The sequence below is a fragment of the Bos taurus genome, chromosome 4 (assembly GCF_002263795.3).
Source record: "Bos taurus isolate L1 Dominette 01449 registration number 42190680 breed Hereford chromosome 4, ARS-UCD2.0, whole genome shotgun sequence".
Taxonomy (NCBI): domain Eukaryota; kingdom Metazoa; phylum Chordata; class Mammalia; order Artiodactyla; family Bovidae; genus Bos; species Bos taurus.
Window position 1 is genome coordinate 105,700,712 of NC_037331.1, and position 19,560 is coordinate 105,720,271.

At 51.1% G+C, this 19,560-nt stretch overlaps 2 protein-coding genes and 3 gene segments (V, D, J or C); all 5 read left to right on the forward strand.

Annotated features, from left to right (window-relative positions):
• The window catches only part of LOC100300510 (T cell receptor beta constant 1), a gene marked incomplete in the record, with an annotated part of 535,695 nt that overhangs the window by 128,754 nt on the left and 387,381 nt on the right, over positions 1-19,560 (forward strand).
• Positions 1,761-3,971, forward strand: LOC132345146 (T cell receptor beta variable 6-2-like). The segment is given in 2 exon segments: positions 1,761-2,777; positions 2,865-3,971. Coding segments are annotated over 2 exon segments (408 nt in total).
• LOC132345141 (T cell receptor beta variable 6-4-like) lies at positions 4,120-7,549 on the forward strand. The segment is given in 2 exon segments: positions 4,120-5,917; positions 6,004-7,549. Coding segments are annotated over 2 exon segments (579 nt in total).
• LOC132345147 (T cell receptor beta variable 6-4-like) lies at positions 8,129-10,013 on the forward strand. The segment is given in 2 exon segments: positions 8,129-9,571; positions 9,658-10,013. Coding segments are annotated over 2 exon segments (390 nt in total).
• LOC107132437 (T cell receptor beta variable 5-1) lies at positions 15,045-18,310 on the forward strand. 2 transcript variants are annotated; one of them, XM_024991204.2, is made up of 2 exons: positions 15,045-15,290; positions 16,004-18,310. In XM_024991204.2, the coding sequence occupies exons 1-2, from the start codon at positions 15,245-15,247 to the stop codon at positions 16,387-16,389; spliced, it is 432 nt and encodes a 143-aa protein (XP_024846972.2). In that variant the 5' UTR covers positions 15,045-15,244; the 3' UTR covers positions 16,390-18,310. The 2 variants fall into 2 exon arrangements, with proteins under 2 accessions (XP_024846972.2, XP_059741957.1); XM_059885974.1 differs by lacking the exon at positions 15,045-15,290 and adding an exon at positions 15,725-15,870.

Consider the following 19,560-nt stretch of genomic DNA (forward strand, 5'->3'; position numbering starts at 1 on the left):
CTAACTACTTGCACTGTAGTGGTGCAGCAATTGTTTCCTTCTTAGTAGAAATATCTGATCATACATTTTTTTACCTCCACAGGCTAAGACTAGACTTGAAGATCAGCCCTAATTCATCCAGGCTGGGAAGGCAACAGATGAGGGGTGTGTGTATGGGTGTGTGTGTATGTGTGAGTAGGGGTTGAAAGTGTGGAGTGTGGGGAATTTGTATTCTTGTTTTAGATGAAAGGCTCAGATCCATGAAACCATTGGCCTCTAGGAGGCACTGTGGGCCCATGGTAAGCAGAGTGTGCTGGAGGGGTTGAGAGTCACCCTGGAGAGGGCAGCTTAGGGGAACCTTGGCTACATGCCTGCATCAGAAAGCAGGTTTGAGCTCCCTGAGTGGTCCAGACACATGGACCCAGCACAGACTCCTCACTGCCCAGGGGAATGGAGACATGCCTGGAGCCTCTGGATATGCCCAGGGGATCCTCTCCTGGAGCAGCATCGGGAGTGGAGGGTGAGGGGATTAGTGTGTCTGGTGAGGGCTGGGTGATGAGTGTCAGGCAGGGACAGGACAAGAAGAAAAAGGCATGTTATGGGCATATGGGGAGATGGGGACAGTGCTCACCTCACACCCACCCTTTGCTGAGGGGCTGTGCGGGACAGGGAAGGGCATAGAGGAGCCAGCCCTGGGTCCTGGCAAGAGGTCCAGTGGACAAGGGCAACCTTCAGAGACACAGAGCAGTGACATCATAGGCAAATGCTCCAATCAGGGAAGCAGGAGGGTCAATATTTACCCCCTCACCCCAGGAACCCCGCCCCCAGCCAGCAGCAGTCCTGGGTCCTGATGCTGCCATGGGCTCCAGGCTCCTCTGCTGTGTGACTCTCTGCCTGCTGGGAGCAGGTGAGTCCCGGACACAGTGTGGGAGCTTCTGAGATGTCTTTGCCTTCCTGAGATAGAAGCCTGGTGAAGAGGGCTGCAGCAGGAGGCTTCCCTGTGCTCTTCCCTCAGCTTTCTTGTCTTCTCCCCAACAGGCCTGGTGGATTCTGGAGTCACCCAGACCCCCAAATACCTGATCAAATCAAGAAAACAGCAAGTGATACTGAGATGTTCCCCTGAATCTGGACACCTCTCTGTATACTGGTACCAACAGGCCCTGGGCTAGAGCCCCCAGTTTCTTGTTCAGTGTTATGATGGGAAAGTGTATCAAAAAGGAAACATATCAGATCGATTCTCAGGAAACCAGTTCAGTGATGCTGGCTTTGAGCTGAGCCTGACACCCTTGGAGCTGACAGACTCAGCCGTGTATCTCTGTGCCAGCAGCCAAGACACAGCCCTGCATGATCAGGTGCCTCTGGGACAAAAACAGTCCTGCCACAGCTCAGGAAGTGGTGCCCGTGTGTCAGCTGCCAGCCTGCCAAGCCCAGTCCTGGTGGAGCGATAGACTTTCCCAGACATTCACTTCTTGGTGTGTTTTAATGCTCACTGAAGTCATCAAGGTAAGTATTATTTTAACTGTTTGTACATCTGAGGGTCGTGAGTTGCCCAGATCTCATACTTCATAAGTGTTACAGCTAGCATCCCAGCCAAGTGTGTTCTCAACACCAGTGGTCCCTCGCTCATGGAACTATCTCTGTACAAGCAAATTACATACATCTGTTGTGTTATGTGTCACAAGATACAGTTTGGGGCTCTGTGATATGAACTGTACTCAGTGAATGGCAGCCACCAATCACAAGAAGGTATTCCCATGAGAGGAATGTCTCAAATAAAAACTGAGCATTTTTCATCACCCTGGCGTCTGCACCTCCCTCCACGTCCCTCCTGCATCAGTATTCCTTTGTGCCAAAACGTCATCCTGTGCTGGGCACCCAATTCTCTCCACCCAGAAAGGTGGGTCACCGGCCTGAGGGGGCTCTGCTTGCTCCCTCTCCCCAACACGGAATCACGGGCTGCCCTGAACATGAAGGAGCTGTACCTGCGTTTGACCGGTGGACCGTCTGTCAGTGAATTGGTTAGAAATAGACCAAAGAATTCCTCAAATGTTGATGAGCCTGAGATGAGGTTGGGAGCAGAAACCTGGAGAAACATGGTAGGTGGAAGGACAGTCTCAGGACTGCGGTCAATGTTGCGGAAATGGTGCCTTGAAGAACTGCTGCTGCTGCTAAGTCACTTCTGTTGAGTCTGACTCTGTGCGACCCCATAGACGGCAGCCCATCAGGCTCCCCAGTATCTGGGATTTTCCAGGCAAGATCACTGGAGTGGGTTGCCATTGCCTTCTCCTTTTGAAGTGCTCTTGGGACACTTATCATAAAGGGCAGCAGGAAGCCAGAAGGATTTCCCCAGGATTCAAAACTCCAGAAATATGTAGGTAAATACAAGTAATATACATGTTAATGAAGACCTATCTCTGGACTAGAACATACAACACATTTAATCAGTTTAATATCTACAGAAAAAATCTTTAACACTTACAGAAAGGTTGCAGCCGTGTGAGCGTACGTGCCATGATCTGGATAAGGCTGCGTGCTGTGAACTTATCGCTCAGGTTCATTTCTCATTTGAGCCTTTACAGGAAGGGGTGTGGCCCCCTGAGAGACAGGTTGGTTCTGGGGCCGGGCAGGGACAGTGACATCTCAGGGGGCTTGCAGGGACAGTGACATCTCAGAAGGACTCCCTGGAGAGCCCCTCTCCCCTCTCATCCACACACACACCAGAGGGCCCTCCGCCTGCCCCGCCCCCGCCATGAACCCCTGCCTCCTGGGCTGTGTGGTCTTCTGTCTCCTGCAGGCAGGTGAGTCCTAGGGGGCAGGGTCCCCTTGGGGGTGCCAGCACTAAGCCTGTCTGCTGTGACTGCAGCATGGGTCCTCCTTCTCCACAGGGGCGGTCCATGCTGGTGTCACTCAGGACCCCAGATTCCAGGTCGTGAGGACGGGACAGAACGCGACACTGAAATGTACTCAGGATCTGAATCACGATTATATGTACTGGTACCGACAAGACCTGGGACACGGGCTGAGGCTGATCCATTACTCAGCTGGTGTGCGTTCTAGCGAGCCAGGAGATGTGCCTGACGGGTACAGCGTCTCCAGATCAAGCAAAGAGAACTTTGCTCTCACGCTGGAGTCCGCCAACCAGTCCCAGACATCCGTTTACTTCTGTACCAGCAGTTACTCCACGGCGCTGCACGGCCACCTGCTCTCTGTGCAAAAAGACAGGGTCCAACGTGCAGGCTCCTAGCACCGGGAGCCTCAGAGCCCTGGGGACCACGTGCCAGCACTGTGACCCTGGATGTGTGACCTGGACAGGCCTGGATCTGACCCCAGGGACTCGCAGACACATGTCCACCATCAGTCTCTGTCTTTCCTCTGCATCCTCCCTGGATGCAGTTCAGACTGCATCCAATTCTGACTAGTTCTGACTCTTCCTCATCAGCTTAAGACCTCCCAAAGGGAAGAATATTAGTAAATCAGATATATCTAGACCCTCTTGTCTCTCCCAGCACCTGATTGCTGTCTCTCTGGAAGTTTCTCCCACAGCCTAGCTCTCAAGTGCTCCCTGCTCTAGCCCACCGGAGGTGAGGGTCTTTCCTCCTTTACTGTCTTGGCCTCAGCTCCCCTGCCCTCTCTGCTGCAGACACATGGCTCTCCCCTCATCTGGGCCACGTCCCTTCCCATGACACAGGGAACTTGGTAACCATGCCTAATTGGTCGTGTTTGAGCAAGCTCTTGGGATCATCAAAGAGAAAACAAACTCAGTTAATTAGAAACCATCCAAAATCCCTTGGGAGTTCATTCCCAGGAGGAGAGACAGGCTGGGTGTGTGTGTTCTCCTTCCCTGCCCATCTTTCCTAGCATCTCAATTATCCTGGACCAGGTTTCTACTTTTCCCTCAGAGAAATCTTCTCAAAGTCAAAATAGTTCTTTCATGGTTTTTTATTATATTAAGATTTTACAAGTTCATAGGAAATAAATAGTTTAACATACATAAAGCCTCTTTATAAAATGCACCTGCTAGAATTTGGTAATGCTTAATTTAAATATGAAATCTGGAAATATATAGATCTGCTTAATCAAAAGGAGGTCCGGAATACAGGTGTCCAGGCTGGCTTCATTTGAGATCACGGAGCTCTTATTTTTATTGCCCGTATCACTCCATTTTAGCTATCTATTGTCATTGGAGTGGTACAGGAATTATTTCCTTCTTAGTAGAAATGTCTAATCATACAGTGTTTTACCTCCACAGGCTAAGACTAGACTTGAAGATCAACCCTAATTCAGCCATGCTGGGAAGGCAGCATATGAAGGGTGTGTGTGTGTGTGTGTGTGCGTGTGTGTGTGTGTGTGTAGGGCTTGAAAGTGTGGAGTGTGGGGAATTTGTGTTCTTGTTGTAGATGGAAGGCACAGAGCCATGAGACCATGGGCCACTAGGAGGCACTGTGGGCCCATGATAAGCAGGGTGTGCTGGAGGGGTTGAGAGTCACCCTGGAGAGGGCAGCTTAGGGGAACCTTGGCTACATGCCTGCATCAGGGAGCAGGTTTGAGCTCCCTGAGTGGTCCAGACACATGGACCCAGCACAGACTCCTCACTGCCCAGGGGAGTGGGGACGTTCCTCGAGCCTCAGGATGTGTTCAGGGGCCGTCACCTGGAGCAGCATGGGAAGGGGAGGGTGAGGGATAAGTGTGGCTGGTGAGGGCTGTGTGATGAGTGTCAGGCAGGGACAGGAAGAGAAGAAAAAGCCATTTTCTGGGCATATGGGGACATGGGGACAGTGCTCACCTCACACCCACCCTTTGCTGAGGGGCTGTGCGGGACAGGGAAGGGCATAGAGGAGCCAGCCCTGGGTCCTGCCAAGGGGTTCAGTGGATCAGGAAAGGCACTGCAGAGACACAGAGCAGTGACGAAATAGGCAAATGCTCCAACCAGGGAAGCAAGAGGGTTAGTACTCTTCGCCACTCACCCCAGGAGCCCTGCCTGAGCTAGCAGTAGTCTTGGGTTCCTGATGCTGCCATGGGCTCCAGGCTCCTCTGCTGTGTGACTCTCTGCCTCCTGGGAGCAGGTGAGTCCTGAACACAGTGTGGGAGCATCTGAGATATTCCCATGGGAGGAATGTCTCAAATAAAAACAGAGCATTTTTCATTTGACCTGACATCTGCACCTCCCTCCACGTCCCTCCTACATCTGAATTCCTTTGTGCCAATACATCACCCTGTGCTGGGCGCCCAGCTTCTCTCCACCAAGAGAGGTGGGTCCCAGTCTTGAGGGGGCTCTGCTTGCTCCCTGTCCTGCACTGACATGGGAAGCAGGGCCTCCTGGGAATATGAAGAAGCTGTACCCACATTTGGCTGGCGGACCGTCTGTCAGTGACTCGATTAGAAATAGACCAAACAGATTTCTCAAATGTTGATGAGCCTGCAGTGAGTTTGGGAGCAGAGATCTGGAGAAACATGGTAGGTGGAGGGACAATCTCAGGACTGTGGTCAGTTTTGCAAAAATGAAACCTTGAAGTCCTAATGGGACACATGAGTTAAAGAGGGCGACAGGAAGCCAGAATGATTTCCACAAGATTTAAACTACAGATATATGCAGATGAATAGAAGTAATACATGTATCAATGTGAATTATCTCTGGACTAGAACACACACAAAACTTAATCAGTTTTACAGAAGAGTTACATCAACTTGTACGGCTATTGTCCATTGAGAACTTATCTCTCGGGTTCATCTCTGATTTGAGCCTCTGGCGGAAGGGGCATTGCCCCTGAGTGACAGATTGGCTCCTGGGCCTGACCGGGACAGTGACATCTCAGAAGGACTCCCTGGAGAGCCCCTCTCCCTCTCATCCACACTCAGACCAGAAGGCCCTCCGCCTGCCCCGCCCCCGCCATGAGCCCCTGCCTCCTGGGCTGTGTGGTCTTCTGTCTCCTGCAGGCAGGTGAGTCCTGGGTGCAGGGTCCCCTTCGGGGTTCCAGCTCTAAGCCTGTCCGCTGTGACTGCAGCATTGGTCCTCCTTCTCCACAGGGGCGGTCCATGCTGGTGTCTCTCAGGACCCCAGATTCCAGGTCGTGAGGAGAGGACTGAACGCGACACTGACATGTACTCAGGATCTGAGCTTCAGCGATATGTACTGGTACCGACAAGACCTGGGACACGGGCTGAGGCTGATCCATTACTCAGTTATCCCTCCTGCCACGGAGAAAGGAGCCCTGCCTGAGGGCTACAGCGTCTCCAGACCAAGCACAGAGGACTTCCCTCTCACGCTGGAGTCTGCCAACCGCTCCCAGATATCTGTGTACTTCAGCGCCTGCAGTTATCCACGGCGCTGCACGGCAACCTCCTCTCTGTGCAAAAAGATGAGGGAATCCCTGCAGCCTGGAAGGAGGAGAGCCCCTTGCAGGTGTCTCACACGCGAGCCTTGGAACCCAGGGCCACATGCCTGCAGTGTGACACTGAGTGTGCTGTCTCATATCACGCCCAGCTACATCGACGTTAAATGTAGTGGACGGTTGGGTTTTTTTTATTTCAAGTTTTATAACTTTAAAACTAAATGAGTTAATATATATAATCTCTGTATATAAATCCATTACCTAGAATTAGTAATAATTTATATAGAAAATTTAGAAATATGTGGATCTGATTAATCAGCGGGATCTACAGAATGCAGTGCTCCAGGCTGTATTCACCTGAGCTCAGCAGAGTGTCTGTATTGAAGGTCTGTGTGATTCCACCTTAGCATACTACTGTCAGTACAATTATTTTCTTCTTAATTGAAATGTTGGTTTCTACAGTCTTTTACCTCCAGAGGCTAAAGGGAATTTGAAGATCAATCTTAACTCAGCCAGCTTGGGAAGACAGTAGAATAAGTGTGTGTTGTGTGTGTGTGTGTGTGTGTGTGTGTGTGCAGGGTGTGGGGTATTTACATTCTTGCTTTAGACAGAAGGCACAGATCCATGAGACTGTGGACCATTGACCACTAGGAGGCACTGTGGGCCCACGGCAAGCAGTGGGTCCTGGGAGGGGTGGAGAGTCACCCTGGGGAGGGCAGCTTTAAGGAACCTTAGCTACATGCTTGAATGAGAAAGCAGGTTTGAGTTCCCTGAGGTCCTGAGGTTCCAGGACATATGGAACCAGTACAGACTCCTCGCTGCCCAGGAAAGTGGGATGTGCCAGGATCCTCAGGATGTGCCCAGGAGATGGTCTCCAGGAGTTGCAAGGGAAGTGCAGGTGAAGGGTTGGAGTGACTGGTGAGGGCTGGGTGATTGTCAGCTGATTGCCTGGTGACTGCTGGCCAGGTGAGTGCCTGGCTGCGTGTCAGGCAGGGGCTGGCAGGGGACAACAAGGTATGCTGTGGGAGTTGGGGACATGGGGATGGGGCACCCTTCACATCCATCCCTTGCTCAGGGGCTGTGAAGGGCAGGAAGGGCATAGAGGAGTCCACAATGGGTCCTGACAAGGGGTCCAGAGGATTTGGAAACAGCCTGCAGAGGCACAGAGCAGTGACGTCATAGGCAAATGCTCCAATTAGGGAAGCCTGGGGATTAGCACTTTACACCACTCACCCAGGAGCCCCGCCCCCAGCCAGCAGCTGTCTTGGGTTCCTGATGCTGCCATGGGCTCCAGGCTCCTCTGCTGTGTGACTTCTTCCTTCTGGGAGCAGGTGAGTCCTGGACACAGTGTGGGAGGTTCTGAGATGTCTTTGCCTCCTGAGATAGAAGCTTGGCGATGAGGGCTGCAGCAGGAGGCTTCCCTGTGCTCTGCCCTCAGCTTCCTTGTCTCCTCCCAGCAGGCCTGGTGGATTCTGAAATCACCCAGACCCCGAATACCCGATCAAATCAAGAAAGCAGCAAGTGACACTGAGATGTTCCCCTGAGTCTGGACACCTCTCTGTGTACTGGTACCAACAGGCCCTGGGCCAGGACCCCCAGTTCCTCGTTCACTATTTCAACAGAATGTGAGAGGAGAAGCAAACCTATCAGGGCGATTCTCAGGTCAACAGTTCAGTGACTCTAGCTCTGAACTGAGCTTGAGCTCCTTGGGGCTGAAAGACTCAGCCGTATATCTCTGTGCCAGCAACCAAGACACAGCCCTACATGATCAGGTGCCTCTGGAACAAAAACATCCTGGCCCAGCTCAGAAAGTGGTGTGAAGGTATCAACTGCCAGCCAGCCGGGCCTAATTCGGGTAGAGCAGACAGCCTTTCCCAGACATTCATGTCTTGATATGTTTTAATGCTCCCAAAGATCATACAAGATAAGTATTATTTTAACTCTTTACATATCTGAGGGGGAGTGGCTTGCCCAGATCTCATACTTCATAAATATCAGAACAAGGAATCAGACTCAGGTCTGTTCTTGTCACTGTGGTCCTCGCCCCCATTGTATGATTCTTCCATAAAACAAAAAAACATATATATACACACACATATATATATATGTGTGTGTGTGTGTGTGTGTGTGTGTATCATTTAAAGTATTTGACACACATAGTTGTTAATAGTGATAAGTCCAGGGTCTAGAAGCTGGGCTCATGTTATTAGCCACCTAAGAAGAGCTGTTGTTTAATTTCAAAGGCTGTTAGGCAGGGACAGGTGATAGTCTAGTGAAGGCCATCAGCTGGATAATTCTCTCCTACCTAGGAGAGGTTTAGGGTTTTTGTTCTGTTCATTTCTTCATCTCTTTGCATGAGACCTACTCCATTATGGAAGTTCATCTGCCTTACCAATAAAGATGTTCATCTAATCTGATTTTAAAATCTATTGATAACTTTCACATATTTATCTCTCACCAACACATCCTCACAGGGACATTCAGAACAATGTGGAACTAAATATCTGTGGCCTAGTCAAGGTGACACATTAAATTAGTCATCCCAACAACTTCCACGCTTGCCTAGGAATTTAGTAAGCATGAAGTCCCTGGCACATAACAGGACTCTGGATTTCCTGATTCCCTTTGCTAATCTCTGACAGCCTCTTCCACCATTTCTTAGGTGCAAAGATAGAGATGGACACATTTTTCCTCTAGCTGAGGCCTCTAGAAATCACAGGGGAGAAAATAATTCTGCCTGTTGATTTAGTGCAGGATATTAGCCAGAGCATGTGACATACATCCCTCCTCAGGCATGTTAAAATCAACTTTACTGATGTATGGATTGTAGTTGACTCTTGAACAATGTGCTATTTAGGAGCACTGAGTAACCCCCAACCCTGCAGTTAGAAATCTGCATATAACTTCACATACTTAGGAATGAAGAATTATCTCTGGAATACAACACACTTAAAGTTGTAAACTGTTTATAGAAAGGATACAACAAGTCATAAGGCTCAAGTCCATTGATCTGGATGGGTTGTTTCTGTTTTGAACTGTTCAGTCAGGTTCATTTCTGATTTGAGCCTCTGGGGGAAGAGGCGTGGCCCCTGAGTGACAGGTTGGCTGTGGGCCTGGCAGGGACAGTGAAATCTGGCAAGGCCTCCCTGAAGCGCCCCTCTCCCATCTTATCCACACTCAGACCAGAGGGCCCTCCGCCTGCCCCGCCCCCGCCATGAGCCCCTGCCTCCTGGGCTGTGTGGTCTTCTGTCTCCTGCAGGCAGGTGAGTCCTGGGGGGCAGGGTCCCTTTGCGGTGCCAGCACTAAGCATGTCCACTGTGACTGTAGCATCGATCCTCCTTCTCCACAGGGGCGGTCCATGCTGGTGTCACTCAGGACCCCAGGTTCCAGGTCGTGAGGACAGGACAGAAGGCTACACTGACATGTACTCAGGATCTGGGTCATGACTGCATGTACTGGTACCGACAAGACTTGGGACACAGGCTGAGGCTGATCCATTACTCATTTGCTGCTCCCAACACAGTTAAAGGAGACATACCCGAGGGTTACAGTGTCTCCAGACCAAGCACAGAGGACTTCCCTCTCACGCTGGAGTCTGCCAACCACTCCCAGACATCTGTGTACTTCTGTGCCAGCAGTTACTCCACGGTGCTGCACGGCCACCTCCTTTCTGTGCAAAAAAGCAGATGAGGGCCCTGTAGCCTGGAACTCGGGGAACCCCTTACATGCTCCTAGCACCTGGAGACTCGGAGCCCACAGACACATACTGGCAGCATAGCCAGCGATGTTTAATCTTCCTGGCATGGACCTGACAACAGGGCCTCGTGGACATGTGTCCACCCTCACTCTCTGTCTTTTCACTCTAGCTGCCATGCGAGCCTAAAGATGGTACCCAGCTCTGCCTCCTAGTCAACAGTCTGAACATGAGGCCTCCAAGAGGGAATGATGTTGGGAAACGAGATACATCTAGACCCTCTTGTCTCTCCCCAGGCACCACATGCCTGTCTCTGTGGAAGGCTCTCCCCCAGGGTGGCCCTTGAGTGGTCTCTGCTCTTGTCCAACTTCCCCAGATGTGGGCCTTTCTCTCCCACCTTCCTGGCCCTCATTCCCACTCTTCTCTACTTCAGCTCTGCTGCTCCTCCTTCATCTGGGTCATGTCCTTGCCCATCACCCAGGGAACCTTGTAATGATCCCTAACTGGGCGTGTTTGAGAAGGTTATCTGGGGTCCTCAAAGAGAATGCAAACTCAGTTAATTATTAATCATCCAAAATTCCCTGGTCGTCCCTGGGGAGGAGAGACAAGCTGTGTGTGTATGTATTCTCCACCATTGCCTGTCTTTAGCATCTAAATAGCCTAGACCCTGATGCTGGAAAGACTGAAAGCAAGAGGAGACGGGGGTGGCAGAGAAAGAGGTGGTTAGATAGCATCACCGACTAACAGACATGAATTTGTGCAAATGTGGGAGATAGTGATAAAGGGGAGCCTGGGACGCTGCAGTGCATGGGGTTTCAATGAGTTGGACTCGAGTTAGCCACTGAACACCACCACGGACAAAACCTAACCCAAGTTTGTAGCATCTCCCTCATCACAATCTTCTAAAAGTCAAATATCAAATATTTCCTGCACGAGCACATTTCTTTTCTCTTGAAATACAAAATCATGAATCAGCTATGGCAGGCTGGTATGTGTGTTTGTGTTTCTAATTGTGTGTGTGTTCTTTAGAAAAACAAAACAAGCAAAAACACAGTTCAATCGCCAAACAGTGAAATATTTTCTAATATGAACACATCCCATGACTATTAAATTTGGGCAGACAGTCTTGATTTCCACGCATAGAGCACATGGGGACACTGTGCAGCTGAGAAACACTACAAGTTTCTGGGCAGAGCAAGCAGACAGAGCTAGTGCCTGGGACCAGGAGGCCTAAGAGAAAGCTTTATTTGGTTTTTTTATCTCTAGAATCCCTACTAGCATAGGCATTAATTTTCAGGCTTGCTGTCCCAGCTGGGAGCCATGAAGTTCAACTATGCAGTGCTGAGGGAGCCTCTGAGGTTGCAGCAAAAGTGAAGGGTATGGAGCTCGGAGGTGGTAGGAAAGAGAAACAGAAAAGAGCAACACCTGCCTGAAGAGAAAAGCGAAGGAGCCATGGGGAAGGGCGTCGGGCATAAAGCCAGCCTCGCCTACACCAGCAGTCCAGCTCACATGTTATCTAAGACACTTTGCAGGACAGAGCAGGGTCCCTGGATCAGCGACCTGGAATGAGAGGTTGGATTCCTGGGAACCAGCAGAGGCAATGACATCAGAGCAGTGACGTCACTGCCTCACCTCCAGTCAGGGGAAGGAGGCCCAGAACCCCAGCTCTCAGAGAACCAGAGCTCTGAGCAAGGAGATGCCTCCCAGCTCTGGCCCTCCTGCCATGGACTGCAGCCGCGTCTACTGTGTGGCTCTGTGGCTCTTGGCAGCAGGTGGGTGTTTGGCACAGGGGAGAATCCGTGTTCCTAGCCTGACTCTGCCTGAATCCAAGGCACCATCTGATTCTCTTCTGCGTTCTTTCTCAGCCCTAGTCTTCTTCCCCCACAGGCCTTGTGGATTCTGGAGTCACCCAAACCCCGAGATACCTGATTAAAGCAAGAGGACAGCGAGGGACCCTGGGATGCTCCCCTGTCTCTGGACACCTCTCCGTATACTGGTACCAACAGGCCCTGGGCCAGGGCCCCGAGTTCCTCGTTGAGTATTACAGGCAGAAAGTGAGGGGAGAAGTACAGCTCCCGAATAGAATCTCAGGAAAATATTTTAGTGACTCTCACTCTGAACTGAACTTGAGCTCCTTGGAGCTGACAGACTCAGCCGTGTATCTCTGTGCCAGCAGCCAAGACACAGCCCTGCATGATCAGCTGCCTCTGGGACAAAAACACTCCTGCCCCAGCTCAGGAAGTGGTGCCTGTGTGTCAGCTGCCAGCCTGCCAAGCCCAGTCCTGATAGAGAGATAGACTTTCCCAGACATTTACTTCTTGGTATGTTTTAATGCTCACTAAAGTCATCAAAATAAGTATTATTTTAACTGTTTGTACATCTGAGGGGACATGAGTTGCCCATATCTCATATTTCATAAGTGTTACAGCTAGCATCCCGGCGCAAGTTTCTTCTCAACAGCCGTGGTCCCCTCGCTCATGGAACTATCTCTGTACAAGCAAATTACATATACCTGTTGTGCTGTGTGTAACAAGATACAGTTTGGGGCTCTATGATATGAACTGTTACTCAGTGAATGGCAGCCACACTTCACAAAGAGGTATTCCCATGAGAGGGACATCTCAAATAAAAACTGAGCATTTTTCATCACCCTGGCATCTGCACCTCCCTCCACGTCCCTCCTGCATCCTTTGTGGCTAAACGTCATCCTGTGCTGGGCACCCAATTCTCTCCACCCAGAAAGGTGAGTCACCGGCCTGAGGGGGCTCTGCTTGCTCCCTCTCCCCAACATGGGAATCACGGGCTGCCCTGAACATGAGGGAGCTGTACCTGCATTTGACAGGTGGACCGTCTGTCAGTGAATTGATTAGAAGCAGACCAAACAAATTCCTCAAATGCTGATGAGCCTGCGATGAGGTTGGGAGCAGAAACCTGGAGAAACATGGTAGGTGGAGGGACTGTCTCAGGACTGCGGTCAATGTTGCGGAAATGGAGCCTTGAAGTGCTGCTGCTGCTGCTGCTAAGTCGCTTCTGTTGTGTCCAACTCTGTGCGACCCCATAGACGGCAGCCCATCAGGCTCCCCCGTCTCTGGGATTTGCCAGGCAAGAACACTGGATTGTGGTGCCACTGCATTCTCCCTCTTGAAGTGCTCTTGGGACACATATCATAAAGGGCAGCAGGACACCAGAAGGATTCCCCAGGATTCAAAACTCCAGAAATATGTAGATAAATACAAGTAATATACACGGTAATGAAGATTTATCTCTGGACTAGAACATACAAATCGTTTAATCACTTTAACATTTACGGAAAAAAAACTTTAACACATACAGAAAGGTTACAGCAACGTGTGAGGCTTTTGTCCGTTATCTGGATGGGTGTCCGGGTTGTGAATTTATCTCTCAGGTTCATTTCTGATTTGATTCTCTGGGGGAAGGGGCTTGGCTCACTGAGTGACAGTTTGGCTCCGGGGCCTGGCAGGGACAGTGACATCTCAGAAGGACTCCCTGGAGAGCCCCTCTCCCCTCTCATCCACCCTCAGACCAGAGGGCCCTACACCTGCCCCGCCCCCGCCATGAGCCCCTGCCTCCTGGGCTGTGTGGTCTTCTGTCTCCTGCAGGCAGGTGAGTCCTGGGGGTCAGGGTCCCCTTCGGGGTGCCAGCACTAAGCCTGTCTGCTGTGACTGCAGCATCGGTCCTCCTTCTCCACAGGGGCAGTCCATGCTGGAGTCACTCAGGACCCCAGATTCCAGGTCATGAGGACAGGACAGAACGTGACACTGAGATGTTCTCAGGATCTGGGTCATAACTTCATGTCCTGGTACCGACAAGACCTGGGACACGGGCTGAGGCTGATCCATTACTCAGATGGTGCGCACACTAGCGAGCTAGGAGACGTGCCCAATGGGTACAGTGTCTCTAAATCAAACAAAGAGAACTTTCCTCTCACGCTGGAGTCTGCCAACCGCTCCCAGACATCTGTGTACTTCTGCGCCAGCAGGTACTCCACAGCGCTGCGTGGCCACCTCCTCTCTGTGCAAAAAGACTGCTAGGGCCCCGTGCGGGCTCCCAGCACTGGGAGCCTCAGGGCTTTGCAGACCGTGTGCCTGCAGTGTAAGCCTGGGTGTGTGGACTAGGTTGGCCTGAGCCTCACTCCCAGGCCTCGGGGCCGTGTGTCCTCATTGATCTCTGTATTTCCTCTGCATCCTCCATGTGAACCAGGAAGAAGCTTCTCCAGGTCATACTCCTTGTCATCACCTGAGCCTGAGACCTAGCAGGAAGGTTGTTGGTAAGCTAGATACATCTAGACACTCTTGTCTCACCTCAGGCAGCTCATTTCTGTCTTTCTGGAACGTTCTCCCCTAGCCTGGCTCTCACATGGTCTCTGCTCTTGTCCACCTTTCCCAGGCGGGCAGGACATTCCTCTCCCCACCTCCCTGCATCAGCTCCCTGACCCTCTCTACTGCGGCCACAAGCCCCTCCCTCATCTGGGTCAGGTCCGTTCCCAAGTCTCAGGGAGGCTTTTAAAAAGGCCTCTCCGTGCGGTCTGTTTTAAGCAACATGTATGGACTCATGAAAAAGAAACAAACTTTAGTTAATTACGTATCATCCCCAAACACACGTGAGTCCATTTGAAGGAGGACAGATTGCCTTTGTGTGTTCTCAACACGCACCCCCGCCCCCCAACATCCTTAGCATCTCACCTAACCTAGGCCAGATTTGCACCCCCTGGCACCCTCATCAAAATCTTCTCAAAGTCAAAATATATCCTGCGTTGCCCCCATTATATCATGATTTTATAAGTGCAGACATAATTGAGTCCACATTTATAAAACTTCTTTAGAAAAAGTATATGGAATTTGATAATGCTTAATTTAAATAGGAAATTTCAACATATATGCCTCTGATTAACCAAAAATAGTTATGAAGACATGTTTGCAGGCAGATTCACTTGAGATCCTTTGAGCATTTATTTTATGATCATATATTTCCATCTTTAGCTAACTACCATCATTGTACTGGTGAAGCAATTATTTCGTTCTTAGTAATACGGTCAGATCATACAGGATTCTACCTCTAGAGGCTAAGAGTGGATTTGAAAATCAACCCTAATGAGCCAGGCTAGGAAGGCAGTAGAACAGATTTTGTGTGTGTGTGTGTGTGTGTGTGTGTGTGTGTGTTTGTGTGTGTGTTCAGGGTGTGGGATTTTTGTACCCTTGCTTTAAACAGATGCTGCTCATCCATGAGGCCCTCGACCTTTGGCCACGTGGAGGCATTGTGTTTCCACGGTAAGCATGGTGTTTGGGGAGGGCTTAGGAGTCACGTGGGGAGGGCAGCTTAAGGCAACCTTGGATACATGCCTGCATCTGGGAGCAGGTTTGAGTTCCCTGAGTGGTCCTGGGACACATGGAGCCAGCACAGATTCCTCACTGCCCAGGGGACTGGGTACCTACCTGGAGTTTCAGGATGTGCCCAGGGGGCTGTCTCCTCGAGCAGCATGGCAAGGGGAGGGTGAGAGGTTGGGGTATCTGGTGAGGGCTGGATGATGAGTGTCTGGCAGGGTCAGACAGAGCAGAAAAAGACATGTTGTGGGCCCATGGACCAGGGGATGAAACTCACCTCACACCCACCCTTTGCTGAGGGGCTGTCAGGACAGGGAATGGCATAGAGGAGCCAGCCCTGGGTCAGCCTGCAGAGACACAGAGCAGGGACATCATAGGCAAATGCTCCAATCAGGGAACAGGAGGGTCAGCACTTTACACCACTCACCCCAGGAGCCCTGCCTCCAGCCAGCAGCAGTCCTGGGTCCTGATGCTGCCATGGGCTCCAGGCTCCTCTGCTGTGTGACTCTCTGCCTCCTGGGAGCAGGTGAGTCCTGGACACAGTGTGGGAGCTTCTGAGATGTCTTTGCCTCCCTGAGATAGAAGCGTGGCGATGAGGGCTACAGCAGGAGGCTCCCCTGTGCTCTGCCCTCAGCTTCCTTCTGTCTCCTCCCCAACAGGCCTGGTGGATTCTGAAGTCACCCAGACCCCCAAATACCTGATCAAATCAAGAAAGCAGCAAGTGACTCTGAGATGTTCCCCTGAATCTGGACACCGCTATGTATCCTGGTACCAACAGGCCCTGGGCCAGGGCCCCCAGTTCCTCATTCTGTATTATGATGGGAAAGTGCGTACAAAAGGAAACATGCCTGATCGATTCTCAGGTGAACAGTTCGGTGACTCTCGCTCTCAGATGAACCTGAGCTCCTTGGAGCTGACAGACTCAGCCGTGTATCTCTGTGCCGGTAGGCAAGACACAGTGCTGCATGATAAGGAGCCTCTGGGACAAAAACACTCCTGCCCCAGCTCAGGAAGTGGTTGCCGGGCATCGACTGCCAGCCAGTGAGACCCAGGCCCTGGTAAAGTGGACAGCCTTTCCTAGACATTCTTTCCTGAAATTTTTTAATGCTCACAATGATATTGCAAGATAAGTATTATTTTATCTGCTTATTTATCTAAGGGGAATCGGCCTGCCCAGCCCTCATATTTCGTAACCGTTAGAGCAAGGAATGCTGCTCAAGCCTGTCCTTATCACTTGTGGTCCTTACCAACCCCCCAACTGCCCCCTGCCAGGAATGCTGCGTCACCCAGGCCTGTGACGTGTGGTCATGCTCTGGGGAAACCAGCACATCAGGAGGTCACCACAGGTCCACCGTCATGTAACCAGGAATAGCTACATAATTTTTAGGGTCCCTGGTTTCAAATACCACTGAGAATCTGCAGAGAACAGAGCACTGCAGCATGTGTGAGGCCTGCTATGTGTGGAATGATGCACAACAAGATAAGCGTTTGAGGAGCTCTGTGATATTTGTTACTCAATTAATGCAATCCCCACTTTACAAGGAAGCATTCCCAAGGAATGGATGTCTCACCTAAAATCAGAGCACTTTTCCTTTAACCTGGAGTCTGCCACCTCTCCCTGCATCCGTCCCACGTATACGTTCCTTTGTCACCTGCTTGTGTGTGTGTGAGTGTTTAGTTGCTTCAGTCGTGTTTGACTCTTTGTGACCCCATGGACAGTAGCCAGTCAGGCTCCTCTGTCCGTGGGATTCTCCAGGCAAGAATAGTGGAGTGGGTAGCCATGTCCTCCTCCAGGGGATCTTTCCAACCCAGGTATCAAAACTGCATGTCTTATGTCTCCTGCATTGGCAGGCAGATTCCTTACCATTCTCACAATCTGAGAGAAGCCCAGGTCATCCGTGGTGCTGGGCAACTGGCTTCTCTCCACAAAGAACGGCAAGTCCCAAGCTGGACGTGGTTCCACTTGCTCTTCCCCTTCCCCCCTTCAGAAACTGCAAGCCCTGTGTCCAGTGAACAGGATGGGAATGTAGATGCATCTGGCAGGGGACCCATCTGTTGGTGAATTGATAAGAAATAGAGCCAAAAGATTCCTCAAGTGTGGATAAGTCTGACCTGCGGTTGGGGAACAAGATGCCAAAAGAATCATTGCAGGTCGAAGGACACCAACAGGACTGTAGTTAATTAACGAAAGTAGGAACGGACAGTCTCCCAGGTGGCGCTAAAGTGAAAGAAAGAAAGAAGGTGAAGTCGCTCAGTTGTGTCTGACTCTGCGATCCCATGGACTGTAGTCTACCAGGCTTCTCTGTCCATGGGATTTTCCAGGCAAGAGTACTGGAGTGGGTTACCATTTCCTTCTGCAGGGGACCTTCCTGATTCTGCCTGCCAATGAGGGAGATGTAAGAGACTTGGGTTCGATCCCTGGGTCTGGAAGATCCCATGGAGGAGGAAATGGCAACCCACTCCAGTATTCTTGCATGGAGAATCCCATGGACAGAGGGGCCTGGTGGGCTACAGTACACGGGGTCACAAAGAGTCAGACATGACTGAGCAACTAACACTTACCTAGACACTTGAAGATGTATTTGGGATTCATGAGTCATAAAGGGCAGCTGGAAGCCCAAAGGATTTTCCTGAGATTCAACACTACAGAAATATGCAGGTAAAAGTAATAAAAGTATGAATGAAGAATTATCTCTAGAAAAAGTGAATAAAGTTGCAAACTGTTTACAGAAAGGTTACAACAACTTGTAAGGCTCAAGTCCATTGATCTGGACAGGTTTCCCTGTTGTGAACTCTTCACTTAGGTTCATTTCTGATTTGAGCCTCTGGGGGAAGAGGCGTGGCCCCCTGACTGACTGGTTGGCTCTGGAGCCTGGCAGGGACAGTGACATCTCAGAAGAACTCCTGGAGAGCCCTTCTCCCCTCTCATCCACACTCAGACCAGAGGGCCCTCCACCCGCCCTGCCCCCGCCATGAGCCCCTGCCTCCTGGGCTGTGTGGTCTTCTGTCTCCTGCAGGCAGGTGAGTCCTGGGGGGCAGGGCCCCCTTGGGGCTGCCAGCACTAAGCCTGTCCGCTGTGATGGAAGCATCAGTCTTCCTTCTCCACAGGGGCGGTCCATGCTGGTGTCTCTCAGGACCCCAGATTCCAGGTCGTGAAGACAGGACAGAACGTGACACTGAGATGTACTCAGGATCTGTACCACGACAGTATGTACTGGTACCGACAAGACCTGGGACTCAGGCTGAGGCTGATTCGTTATTCATCTTTCACTGACACCACGTACAAAGGAGACATGCCTGATGGCTACAGCGTCTCCAGATCAAGCACAGAGAACTTCCCTCTCACGCTGGAGTCTGCCAACCGCTCCCAGACATCTGTGTACTTCTGCGCCAGCAGTACTCCACAGCGCTGCAGGGTCACCTCCTCTCTGTGCAAAAAGATGGGGGAGGCCCTTGTAGGCTCCTAGCACTGGGAGTCTCAGGGCTTTGCTGCCACATGCCTTCAGTGTGACCCTTGGTGTGTGGTCTGTACTGGCCCGGATCTCACTCCAGGCCTTGCGGACACATGTCCACCATCCATCTCTGTCTTTCTCTGCATCCTCCCTGTGATCCAGGAAGATGCTTCTCTAGCTCCGACTCCTGGTCAGCACCTGAGCCTGAGACCTCCAGGAGGGAAGGTTATGGGAAATCAAATATATCTAGACCCTCTTGTCTCTCCCTGGGCACCTCATTGCTGTCTTTCTGAAACTATTCATCAACCTGGCTTTCATGTGGTTTCTGATCTTGCCCATCTTTCCAGAGGGGGCAGAGTGTTTCCACCCTTCATCTCTCTGGCCTCAGCTCCCCGGTCCTCTCTTCTCCAGTCACGCTGCTCCTCCGTCACCTGGGTCATGTCCCTTCCCATCTCAGAGACTCCAAAAATGCATCCTGTGCCCTGCAGAGGGGTCCTGCCTTTCCTAGTGATTAACTCCTACCTGTGATCCCATTCAAGGTCCCACTGTGTGTTCAGGCACATCTGGCTACAGCTGTTTCCCAGATGAACTGTGAGCACAGGTGGGATGTCTTTCTTCTGACTTTTGAGTCCTAGATTATGAACTTTTCTCTCCTTGATGTGGTCTCCATCTACTCAGAAGCAGGACTCTGTCGCCTGTGTGTGTCTCCTCCTTGAGCTCCTGTGATGATGGAGCTGCATGGGCGCTGGGACAGCTGATCAGAG

Bases quoted from the DNA above. Each gene is read 5' to 3' on its own strand.
- LOC107132437 (XM_059885974.1), top strand. From the start codon at position 15,726: ATGCTCCAATCAGGGAACAGGAGGGTCAGCACTTTACACCACTCACCC. The intron at 15,871-16,003 runs GTGAGTCCTGGA...CCTCCCCAACAG, and splicing joins TCTCTGCCTCCTGGGAGCAG to GCCTGGTGGATTCTGAAGTC.